The 12,859-nt window shown below is 38.4% G+C and overlaps 3 protein-coding genes across 4 annotated transcripts in view; 2 read left to right on the forward strand and 1 right to left on the reverse strand.

Moving 5' to 3' along the window:
* LOC129576687 (cytochrome c oxidase assembly factor 5) overlaps window positions 1-12,859 on the forward strand; it is a 152,660-nt gene that overhangs the window by 44,423 nt on the left and 95,378 nt on the right. The gene's annotated exons all lie outside the window — the stretch shown is intronic.
* On the forward strand, window positions 350-2,483 carry LOC129576683 (guanine nucleotide-binding protein subunit beta-like protein 1). Its single transcript, XM_055462106.1, has 3 exons — window positions 350-738; window positions 909-1,055; window positions 1,229-2,483. Exons 2-3 carry the CDS (start codon window positions 918-920, stop codon window positions 2,078-2,080), a joined length of 990 nt encoding a protein of 329 aa, XP_055318081.1. The 5' UTR covers window positions 350-738; window positions 909-917; the 3' UTR covers window positions 2,081-2,483.
* Window positions 2,524-12,859, reverse strand: part of LOC129576679 (sine oculis-binding protein homolog) — a 15,222-nt gene continuing 4,886 nt past the window's right edge. The window contains exons 1-3 of one of the 2 annotated variants that reach the window (XM_055462099.1): window positions 6,034-6,146; window positions 5,365-5,803; window positions 2,524-4,652 (exon numbers count right to left, since the gene is read on the reverse strand). In XM_055462099.1, the coding sequence (XP_055318074.1) occupies window positions 2,902-4,652; window positions 5,365-5,803; window positions 6,034-6,036 (2,193 nt within the window). In that variant the 5' untranslated portion in view covers window positions 6,037-6,146 and the 3' untranslated portion in view covers window positions 2,524-2,901. Of the gene's footprint in view, window positions 4,653-5,364; window positions 5,804-6,033; window positions 6,147-12,859 lie in introns of those variants that run through there. The other variant, XM_055462098.1, reaches the window with a different exon arrangement.

Raw genomic sequence — 12,859 nt, forward strand, 5'->3', positions numbered from 1 at the left:
TCCATTTGATTTGATTTCGAACAGAATTCAGAAGCGAAAAAACGGACGGAAAAATCGGTGTCTGCATAGTAAGCATTGGTCTGAACGTTGCTAAGTGGAGACGCCGTTTGCATTTATGAGCTGTCAACATAAAACGCGAACAAGCAAACTGCTATACAATCGACGGTAACGCATACTAAACAGAAGACGTCGCTTTTATTTCAATTCGACCAGCTGTTTCTCGATTCCATTAGAAGCTTGCCTCTATTGCGCTAAATGCTCACTAGGTGTGTGCGTGTGTGTGTGTGTATGTATAGGTGCACGTGTGCATGTATATGGTGTGCGTGTGTATGTTGTTTATTTTCATTGCTTTCTTCATTTGTGTGATTTAGTGCGTGTTCTAGTGAGCTCCTTTCTCTCATCAACACTAGATGCTTTGATTATTATTTTTTGGTTGGATAATATTTTTGTTTTGCATTTTTTAGTTTTTCGTTCAATTTCCAATTGCAAATTTCCAAACCGTTCGTCGACCCAAATTCGATGTTTCAAATGGTGTGATAATCCAATTTATAACAAATCCATTGGTTTTCGAATCGCCCTAAACGAATCATCGATTTCGACAGCGAACAGCGGTGGTTTATTTGTGAAACGACACACACAATTCGAAGACTCAGCAACTGGAAACCATTTTTTTCGAGCAAGAGTGAGAAAGTGTGTGACACGAAGAACGAAAACGAACGACGGAAACTAAATAAACAAGTAAGAGTAACAACAAAAAACGAGAAAGAAAAAAAAACAAACTACGCAATATAGAGAAGAAGAAGAAGAAAAAGAAAAATATCACACAATATCAACGATTCGACAACAACAAGACTCTTACTAGATTCAATATAATACGCTATTACTTCTTCTTTTTCCGTGAAAAATAGAGAATAGAGATGGCTGTGCTTCCACCGGACCCGGTATTCTGTATGCGTGCAAATGATATGGGTGCTGTAAATTGTATATGTTTCCACAGTACGGAACGATTGTTCAGCGGAACAGCCAAAGGTGCTGTTTATCTATGGGATATGCAGGTATTACACATTTTTTTTTGTTCGTTGGAATCCATTCCAATTGACACTAATGCCAATTATAAATCCATTGGCTCCATTCACACATGCATTTCTCTATTTCTCTCTCTCTCTCTCTCTTTCTCTCTTTCTCCCTTTCTATCGTATGTGATATTGTGTCGATTGCCCATGAACAGACATGTCGATCGCCGTTACATTTTTCCATTGGCAGCGAACCGGTCACATCGATTTATCATGGCGAAGAAACACTGGTGACACAACAAAAAGGCGGCATACTTAAACGATGGCACATCGCAAACGCTGGTTATGTGCTTGACTCAACCAACGACACCAACCATATCGGTTTTTGTCGTTTCGCTACCGATGACGATGATCGCATTTATTATCCCAGCAATGACAACGAAATTTGTATCGGCAAATTGAATATTGATGATGATGATCAAACGATGACACTCAATCCAAAAGGCATTTTAGACGAGAGAAAGGAGCCACCAGGTGTTAATGCACAACAGCTTGGCAGTTTAATGTGCATGAAACCCGTCACAATTTCAAATCAATTGTACCTGTTGGCTGGCTATGAATCGGGCATTTTTCTTACATGGGATCTCCGCACCGCTAGCATTATCAATGTGACCACACTCGAAGAGTGTCCAATTGCATTTGACTTTTGTTCAGAGGCAAACCGGGGCATTTATGGTAATACCACCGATAAGCTTGGCATCTTTGGATATCAACGCAATAACGATGTTAAACTGATTAATCGCGGTGATATTAGTATCAAAAATGCGGGCATCAATTGTGTACGCATACGCAAAGATCAAAAGGTCTTTAGTACGGGTGGCAATGATGGACGTGTACGTGTATTCTCATGGAAAAGCTTGCGACCACTTACCGTTTTGACTGAGCATCGAGCCGCTGTCAATGATATCGCCTATTCACCGGGCAAAGTTGACCTCTGGAAATCACCGATTATGGCATGCGCCAGCACCGACGGTGTCATTTCACTGTGGAATCTATACAATAATTGAGGACGCTATCGAAATGATTGGAATCTAATGGAAATACGGGCGGAATCGGTCGGTTTTATGAGGAAAAAACACACACACGGTGGCTAAAACGAATACACAATTTTCATCCTAGTCCAATTGATAACAGCACCAACAAGCGGATGCAATACAACAACAACAAAAATTTATTTGAAAAAGAAAAAAACAAAAAGATTGAAAAGAAGAACTCTTTAATAATAATTGAAACGATCTGTTGCAATGGTGACACGTACACTTTTTCTGTATTTTGTTTTTTTTTATAAACACAAAATATGAAACAAGTCATTCAATTATAGTGACTGAGAAGAAGAAAAAAACACTTAAAAACAAAGCAAAAAAACATGTTAAAACGTTACAAATACAATTGAAATGATTTATTGAGAAATTTCAGTTTTGTTTCTATTTTTTCTCTCTCTCTCTCTCTCTCTCTCTCTCTCTCTCTATCTCTCTCTCTCTTTTCTCGACAGCAAAAAAATTTCTCTAATTTAAATTTAAAGAAAATTCTATATATTTTATAATTCTTTCTTTTTAAATGAAAAATGAAATTTTTATGTACAAAAAAAAAACTCAACTAATTCTAATGATAAAGAGAAACAGAAAATTGTGGAAATTACGATTCAAAGTTTGGATTAAATCCCAATATTTAACTTAAACCATGGCATTTGTTTTACTTTCTTCTTTCATCATACATTTCTCTACTCGAATAGGGGAATTGTATACATTTTCATCATATAATTTTTTATTGGTAATTTTTCGTTTTTTATTTAGCAACTGTGTTAAGTGAATTTTGAATAGGATTCAAATTAAATGGATTTTCTTGAATTGATTGTGTCATTTGAGTTGGAGTCCCGTAATCGCATGTAGTCGCAGTCAATGACCCGTTTCCGTTTGCGTAATGGTCGATTATTCTCGGATGTTGGCTCTTTGGTCAATGATCGTTTGTTTGCCGTTTGTCGATTGGCCCGAAATTTCGTCAGCTCATTTCTGATATGTGTTGCACCATCCTTGTTGGAGCTTCGGCTACTATCTTCTTTGTCATCATCAGATTCATCGTTATCGGATGCTTTGAGTACTTCATTTGCAATGTTATCTTTTGTAAAATCAAGCGGTTGATCGTTTGCATTCGATTTTCGGCAATTTTTCGCTAGACTATCATCTTCATTGGTGCTACAGCTACTGCGAACGCCGTTCGCATAATTTGCATTGGTTGGCTTGACTTCGGCGGCTCTTAAAAATGCTTCATATGGCAACGGAATTGGTATTGGCAACGGGATTGGCAAAATGATTGGGTATGGCATCAGAAGTGTTGACGGTGGTGTTACCGTACCAAAAATATGGCTCACATATTCATTGAGCGCTTGTGTTTTTTGATGTTGTTGCATCAAAAATATTGGATTATTTTCGGGCCCAAAACTATGTTTACGATTGGCATTCAGGGATGGTGGCGGTTCAGATCGTTGCCGTTGCATCGGTAGAAATTTCAACAATGGATGCGGTTGACCGGGTAGTATTTTTGGCATGGCATCGGGCAACGATGACGACGATGATAGCGATGGCGGTGGCGGTGGTGGTCCAGTATCGGGGAAGCCAGCATTCGGAATCAATGGAGCAATAAATGGGGCCGATTGACGTAGAGCATTTTGTAGCGAACGATTTTCATTGATTGCAAACAAATTCGGCGATTGCTGTGACATCAATTGGTAGCGTTGCAAAAAGGCGGCATTTGGTTCATCGATTTGTTGGTTCTTTGCCGATGACGGTGAAATCTTTGATGGTGGCATAGTCGACATCAATGATGGCTGCAACAGGCATATTCTATTTGGATCACTTATCAAATTCGTTGCGTGGATTTTTCCATGAGTATTTCGATTTTCGTTGTTGCTATCGTTGTTATTGATGGTTTCATTGCCCAAGATACTGCTTGAATTGGAGCTGAGACGATTTGTACGACGTTTGCGCAGTGCACGTGATTTTTGCGCAAAATTCGAATAGTTTTTCAATTCAACGTTCGTTGTTGGCTCGTTGTCTTTTGATTGTCGCCTCGATGCATCGTGTTCGGTTGACAGTAGTTTGGAAACGGGAGCCACTTTGATCGATGGCACGGCATTGATTGTTGGTGTTACGGCGATGGGTGATTCAGTGGCGGTTCGCGAATCATTCGAACGTTGGTCCGGTGTCAATGAACGGCTTCGACTTCGGCAATTTCGCATCCATAAATCGGGCGTAATTAAATTTTCGTTGGACGATTTGCCTTTGTCTTTCAAATGCGGATTCAAATCCAAGTGTGCTTGGGTTTCTTTGCAGAAAATTTGCATTTTATATTGATTCAAGCATTTATCGGAGCAAAATTGCAATTGTGATGCACCATCTTGAAAATCAACATAGCTAACCGCATGACGTATATGCTTGCACCAATCACATGTTTTGGCCCGTTTGTATGATGCACGACGACTCTGTGTGAAACATGATTCCGAACAAAATTTTAGCCCTTCCGAAGATGCCGAAAATTCGGACGAACCAAATGAAATCACCCGTTTGCACCAGCCACATTCATCTGGAAAATCGGATCAGAGAGAAAGAAATATTAAATCGAGAAAAATGAGGCGATTGATGGAGAAAGAGAGAGAGAGAGAGAGAGAGAGAGAGAGAGGAAGCAAAAAAATAACGGCAAACAAACGAAATGATTCAGTTGCACAGACAGGAATAGATTTTCATGGAAAAAAAGTATCGAATTTCACCAAAATACAACCATCAAAATAGGAACGAGTTGCTGTAAAGTCATTCAATAGTTTTGTTGAACATCATCAACAACAACACCATTACCACCACCACCATTCATTCCCGTTCAAGTTATATTTAATTTCAAAATTTAATTATCAATCGATTCGGGTATTGAAAATTGAGTCGATACACTTCATATTACATCATTTTCTACGGATAACTCTCATGCATATATGTAGTGTGATGGATGAATATAACTTGAATCGTGTGAGTGTGTGTGTGTGTATTGGCATAGAATTCCGATAATATTCGATTGTATTCATAGGATATCCGACAAGCAATTGATCGTGAGACGTACATGAACGGGGTAGAGAGTTTTTCTCTTGAAAATTTTAATGAGTTTCATTTTCCTCATAAATCGGATACTCTTCTTCTTCTTTTTTCAAATAATTCGATATTTTTCCGAACGTAATGAATTGTGTGCTTAGGACTAAAAATAAACTACAAAAAAAAACATGATAGCTGGCTGGTATATAAACACAAACCTGATTGTGACCCGAGTGGTGATTTTTCTGAGGTGGTTATTGTTGTTGTTGTTGTTGTTGGTGCATTGATACTGTCCTTGCTCGTTTGCGGTGACATCTTTGTGAGTTCATCCACGGCCGACATGCTATCGGTTGTATTATCAATATCGTCCATCGATAGACTGTTTTCACGCTTCCGATTGCTGCTGCTGGTTCCAACGGAAACGGTTGTGATGGTAGTAGCGGCAGCGGCGGCGGCGGCGGTAGCGGCTGCAGCGCTGTTCGATGACTGATTCGTACTTGAATATGATGCGGACCGCGATAAACATGCTGCAAAATTTGGTGTTGACATTCTGGCGTTTGTCAAACTATTGAAACGTTCGGTTGAATGGTCGTTGTTGTTACTGTTGCAATATCCATACCAACCGAGCAGCTCATTCATCGCTGATTCAGCGTATTCCTAGACGAACAAACAAACAAGAAACAATGTAAGACTTTAATTACATTTTCCATACAATGTGTACAAAATTAAGCGAAACAACAACAACGAACGAACGCACACACACACACACCACACTCACTCACAATCACAATCACACAAAATTTCGATCGAACCAACAGATTTTTGCTGATTATTATTTTGTGTTAATCGATTAAAACATCAAATTTATTTGGCTGTTGCTTGCTGACCATTTCCAAATAAACGATTCTTTCGATTCTTCGTGGAAACAAAAACAAAATGAATTGCTTTCAATTTAAACACACGACTTAGCTTGCACAATCATGTGCTGAAAACGTTGTTTGGATTAACGGACAAAATGGAAAATCAATTCCAGATAAAATGATGTACATTGTTTTGGATTTGGAGAAACGCAATTGACTCATGCTATACGCAACATGTTAAATATGGATGAAAACGGAAAATAAGAAGATGATTGAACCAGTGAGCGTGTAACAAGAAGCAATGAAGTGACATCATTTGCCATATAAATTAAGTCCAAGCAGAACGAAATGAAATGAGAGAAAGAGTGAGAGAGAGAGAGAGTGAGAGAGAGAGGGAGAGAAGGAGAAAGAGAATTGTGTCGAGACGCAACACGAAAATTAACTAATTGAGATTATTTGAAGACTTGCTTAGTATGCATTGCAGATTTTATTACACATTTTAAATAGTCATTAAATTATTTGCAGAATAATGTATTTGTAAACAGCTCAGCATGCGTCGATTTTTGTTTGTCGGTTGATCGTCTCTTTTTCGCTCTCTACATTTTCGTTATTTCACCGAAAGAGGCCACGAATTAGCGAGCATATAAGCGCCGTTTCATTGCAAATGAATGCACAACAAGAGGGAAAAAAAGTCAAATTCGCACACATATAAAACGAAAAGAATGAATTAGAGCAATCGAAACATCGATCGCTGACATCCGATATAGGCTAAATAAAAAACGATTTGGCATTTTATTTGATTCTCTCGCAAACACATTGAGTGGCCATTTGCATTGGAAATGGATAGAATGTTGCCTAGAGAAATGGCTGAGCAAATACAAAAAAAAGAAGCATTGACACACACACACACACACACACACAAGACTGCAATTTCCATGAATTTTTTTTCTCGGATTTTTGTTAATTTTTCTTCTTTTTTGGCCGGTTGACGACGATGTGCGCACACATTTTGCAATATTTCATTTGTCACTTGTGAAACGCGTCTCCGCGTTCATTTTGCCACTTGGAATATGCTCAAGTGTATATTTTCTGACGCTGAAAAATGATCGCACTCATTTTTAACTGAATGACAAAAAAAGCGCGCCGAATGAAAAAAACGAAGAGTAAACGAATAAGACACACAAATGTAAATCATATGTATGAGCAATAGAATATCAACATCTGGTGTTCAAGCGTCAACGAAAATATTCTGCATTGAATTTCATTGGAAAGTATTGCCAAAATTAGTGATTTCGGTGTGGCTTTCTCTCTCTCTCTCTGCCCCTCTGCCCCTCTTTTGCGGTTGCCACAATAAATGATATTTTTGTTATAATATTGGCGCGCTTGTGTTGGCTTCCTTCATTTCCAACGACATATTTGTTCGTATCAGCGTGTTTCTTTCCTATTTGTCGATATAGTGTTTCATTGTCAAATGTCTCAATTTTTCGTGTTTGTCTCAGGTCAAAGTAACCGAATCGTTTTTAAGTTGTTTATCAAACGATAGTTCACGTGAAACTTTGTACCGAATTTTACATTCCATGTTACGAACAATAATCGATAATTACTCATTGCTGCTGCTGCTGCTGCTGCTGATGTTGATGATGAACAAACAAAAAGTCTTCTTGACGATACTGTGTAACAACAGCAACAACGATGGCTTGATGGCTGATATCAAAGCGAAACAACTAATTTATTGAAATTGTGTGTTGTTTGCATTAAACGAATTCGATCTCGAGGAGTTTTTCACCGTTGGAAAAATATTGCTTTTCACGCAACGTCGAAAAATCATGGGATCAAACAACAAAAGCGATAGCAGCAGCACCAACCAGCAGCTAGCATGAAATAGAGAGAACCACTGAATAGAGGGTTAGAAATTGCATAGAAAATATATCACAGCGTATTGAACTCATGTACACCAACACATACACAAATACACGGGGAAAATATGCAACAATGAAATCCAACACAAAACTGGTGTTTCTTTCATAGTAATCGAATTTGAGAACGTTGAAATTGAAAAGGTTTGAGTTACGTAAACATACAAAGTCTGTATGCATATTGTGGACGCAGGGAAAAAAACGCATTTTGCTGATGTATAGTATATACCTGGTTTGTGATTGAAAGGAAGCTTTAAAAAGCTGGAATATCAATTTCGAGCACGGCATCGTTTTTTCCTCTTCTCTTTCTCTCTCTCTCTCTCACACACACACACACATACGCGCTCCGGGAAAATTTTGAGCTAGAAAAACAGCTAGTTTCTAGCTCAACCAATTCCAACTTAATATATTAATTTGCATCATAATGACATAAGGATGCATTCGCTTCTTGTCTTACAAACACATACACATGCACAGTTTTTGCTTCAGTAAATTGACTGGGTGAACTCTCTTCGGCATTTTCCGTTCCTCAGAAAGAAGCCGATACAAATGAAGAAACTACAAAAGATATTCGATTTCATAGATTTCGTTTGACGGAAAACCTAATAATTTTCCTATCCCATACACGCGCATTTATGCATACCGGGGCTGTATGAGATGAATTTGCTGCAATCGGACACTACATGAAGATAAAACGTTTTCGGCAATCTTTTCCAGTCCAACATCAAAAAGATGTAAATAGCAGCACACGCGATGAAGGAATCAAATCGCTTGGAATACGGCACGGAAACATAAGTGCATAATAGCTGCTAAAACGGCAGCAACAGCAGCCGTTGTGGAAACAGCAATTGCTAAAAATTGTAATATTGAAGCGATATATGAGCGCATCGGTTGATGTAAATTGAGATTGTTTAGAACTTTGCACCGCATATGTACAAGATTCCGTTTTTGTTTCGAAACGTATTCATATGGCGAAATTTGAGGGTTTTTGGCTGCTTTTTTCTTTCTCTCTCTCTCTTTCTCTCTCTCTCTCTCTCTCTCTCTCTCTCTCTCTCTCTCTCTCTCTGGAAAAACTATCATCCTCATCATCGCCATCATATGTGTGCGCAATGCTATTTTACATTGCCAACGAAATAAATCCACCCACCAGCATACACACATACACACATACACACTCACTGTTGCCGCTGTTGCAGTTTATGTTATTACTATGTTGAACCCATTGAATTTGACTAGGTGTAATTAAAAAGTTTTTCGTTGTCATTGATGTTGGTTCAGTATGAAAATGCATGGTTTCAAAATTTTAATTTTTCAACATCAACCGAAATATATAAAATGTCACACACACACACACATAATGTAATATGTACGTTGCCGGCAACATCGCTAATGTGCCGAATTTGAAGGCACACATGACGTTCAACATGTGCACCATTGCCAATGCCAAACAAAAAATATCAACTGAATGAAATTTGGGTACGCAGCAGATATCGACACGTTTTTATTTCGGTTATGTTTCTATTGTACTTTGCTGAAATGACTTCGCGTGTGCCAAACGTGAGATATCGATAGATGAGTTGAAGTAGTGGTTTCAATTATTATGACGTGAAAAAAATTCAATATCCGTATGCTTTTTGCGCCGCTCTGGTAGTTTTTGTGTGTGTGTATCTTCTTCCGAGAATCGATCGTTCGCTCGCTTTGAAATATTAGACAATTGGCTTTGCGTACACATGTGACTTTGTGTTTGTGCACGAATACGATGCTAAGGCTGTATGTACGTCAGGCTGTTTGTTTGGTGCTACTGCTGCGATTATTCGATATGCCTTCGTTTCAAATTCAGTTTTATTTGGCGCCGATTCTTCACTCGATCCTTTTTTTTCTCCCCTTCTCTCCCTCTCTCTATCATTCTTTCTCGCTAAATGTCACCAGCAGTCCTATCTCATGTTGATGCCGTAGCAATGGGCGCTCTTATCAAATCTCTCTTTTTTTGTTCACGACTCGACTCTAATTAAAGCATTTCTCACTTCCATCGAAAATAATATTTCAACAAAGTGCCAAACAGCAATTTCAAATAGCGTCTTGCAATTGTAACATGATCGCGGCGACATCGAAAATGTCAACTGACACTGATTTCGGTAACTTTTGTGCTGCTGGAAGCCCAATCGTGTCTCTTTTTTCGTCTCATTTTCATTGTGTGTGCCATCAAATGCCAGTTTCTTTTCTAAACAGGTAATTTTCAAATAGCGGACAAATAAACAAAAGGCATTTGCATAAAAAGCAAACCGATTTTTTCCCCTTTTTTTTCTCAATCGTTTCGAATTCTTTTGATTTTGCTGCCGAGAATCAGACGGGCAGAGAGAAAAGCATGTAGAGGACAAATGCAAAAGTAAAAAAGTCGTTGAAACTTCGATTTATTATTATTCGTTCATTCTACAGCTTTCCGGTGTGGAGAGGCGAGGTTGTTTTTAATGATTGAAATGCATACGGTGTAATTCAATACAAAAGTATCCGTAAAGCCAAAAGGATTCAGATGATCGGCATGTGGCATATAAAATGGCGCGAAACGTACAAAAGTTTCATATTCGTGAATTGTTTTTTTTTCTTCTCCTTTTCGTCTTTTTGATTGTTGTTGAGACTGAGTGAGAGCCGGATTCGGATCGAATGGACTCGGTATTCATTCTTGTGAATAAATCAAATGTTTAATTATAGCCACTGACTTTTACCTCAATTTCAATGAATACAAAACAATTTTCACATTAAAAATCGGCCGGACTGTGTTGTCGCATACATCTGTCCACCGATTTCAAACAACTTTTTTGTCCGAGTGGTGAATCGAAAAGTCGCGCGCGCGGCCACTCGCATTTCACTCCCACACCTTTTTCAGTGTGTCTCTGTGTGTGCGTGTGTGTGTGTGTGATAAAAGTAATTTGCCCATAAAACCGTTTACGGATAAACAATCATGTATAAATTTACGCAACGAAATCGCAGCGTGTTCAATATCAATATATTAAGAAGCCAAGAGCCTTCTGGTTCAGTGTTCGCCTGCTGGGATCTATTTTGCTGGCTCTGGGTCTTTCGTTCAATTTAGCTGAAACAGAATATTGTTAAATGTCTCATATAACATGCTGTATTCGATTTCATGGATCAGTTTACGGCAACTCATTATATTTTAAGTAAAAAAAAAGTTCTTTTTCCATGATATTCTCATTTGCTTGAAACCCATTTTGATCGAATTGATGATCATCCTGGGCTAAGTTGGCTTAAACTTCATTTGGACTGACTGTTCGCCAACGGAATAATCAAATCTAGACAATTTAATGATTAGGAATCACACCGCGGCGAGCTATTTTTCTTTTCTACCTCAATACATGAGAAGCGATTCGAATTTTCATAAAATCATAAAATCGATCCCATTGTTGACATTAAATCGAAACATTTCCATTTTCTTACGCATACCAGTTGATTTAATTAGATACGATTGATTTATACATTATCAAATTACTTGGCCGAAATAGCTGCCAGACATGTTACTGTGATGTAAATATCGAAATGGCTTTTTACGTTCGTAAAATTTGTTGTTTCTATTTAGCTTCGAAATGGCACACGAAATTCGTTCCATTGGCAAAATTTCGTTGGGTTTTGCCTGCGAATTATTTGATCGAAAATTTATGTTTGCATACTCCTGCTTTTTTTTCTTCTTTATTACACTCTTCATCGGCTTTTGGTCAATGTGTGTGTGTGATTTATTCTTATCATTGTTGTTGCATTCAATTAAAAACGAATCAGATGATTTTTTTTTAAATGAATGAACAATTTTCACGCGAATCAAAAAGTGCTATTGACACCATTAACTTGCGGCGCAAAGGGAAGGAAGGTGATACGAACAAAGAAAAACCGCTGTGATAAACAGCCGGCGAGTGCACGTGTATTGCGATGCATTTGAAATGGAATTACTGCATTGTATAAACAGTGTGTCATTTTGCAAATTCAAACGGCAAATAGAATGTGCAATTGTGCATGCCATTGCACATTGCTCGACGTGGCTTGTGTCGGGCGAGGGCGAAAAATTATTGAAAAAAAAAACACATAATATTGATGAATTTGCTATTTTCGTAGCACGTGAAACCCAATGCGCGGCGGCCCAAAACTCAATCGTATATCGTGCATTTCCTTTGTAAATGGCTCCCTGTTGTGTTTGTGTTTGTGTGTGTGTGTGTAAATATCATTCCCCCTAAAATTCGGCCAGCACTCGATAGAATGGCCGAGATCATGTGATGCTATTTTGGGCGATAAGCCATGCATATAACTGCGAATTATGGAAATGTAAGTGATTCTTACTCAATTGCATGTTCGATTATCATGGCATACACACAATCAGCGGCAACAGCAGCAGAATCACAAAGCGAGTATGAGCAACAAGCGACAGGCAATAACAAACCCGATTCGAGAACAGAAAAATGGTATATTCCGATGGCAGTATGTGTCTCATTCTTGTCTCCCTCTCCCTCTGCTTTTCTTTCTCTCGCTCTCTTAAAACGTATATTTACCGCATTTTTTACGCGTATGTAGTGTATCAAATGTCAGACACGATATAAAACGCTAATATTACAATATATTCGATTTCACACGACACAAACACACGGCGCGGTGTGTCGGTGGCGGCAACAAACATGTAAAAGGAGACGATTCAAAAAAAAAATTGACACAAACAACGAAACAGCAGGAATAATCGGCAAAGAGATAGAGATAGATAGATAGAGCTTTGGCTCTGCCTAGGCAAGTAAAAAGCCAATGGTTAGATTTTTTTACTTCGTCGTTTTACTTGCGACAAAAGAAAGAGTAGCAATAATTCAATTTGGTCTTTGTTTTTTTGAAATGAATGAGTAATGAAGAGAGAGAGAGAGAGAGAGAGAGAGAGAGAGAGAGAGAGAGAGAGA

Source organism: Sitodiplosis mosellana, unplaced genomic scaffold, assembly GCF_009176505.1.
Source record: "Sitodiplosis mosellana isolate CC-2019 unplaced genomic scaffold, AAFC_SMos_1.0 Smas_scaffold_6191, whole genome shotgun sequence".
In the NCBI taxonomy this organism is placed as follows: domain Eukaryota; kingdom Metazoa; phylum Arthropoda; class Insecta; order Diptera; family Cecidomyiidae; genus Sitodiplosis; species Sitodiplosis mosellana.

Coding starts and splice junctions, on each gene's coding strand:
- LOC129576683 (XM_055462106.1), top strand. CDS start 918: ATGGCTGTGCTTCCACCGGACCCGGTATTCTGTATGCGTGCAAATGAT. Junction 1,056..1,228: donor TTTATCTATGGGATATGCAG/GTATTACACATT, acceptor GCCCATGAACAG/ACATGTCGATCGCCGTTACA.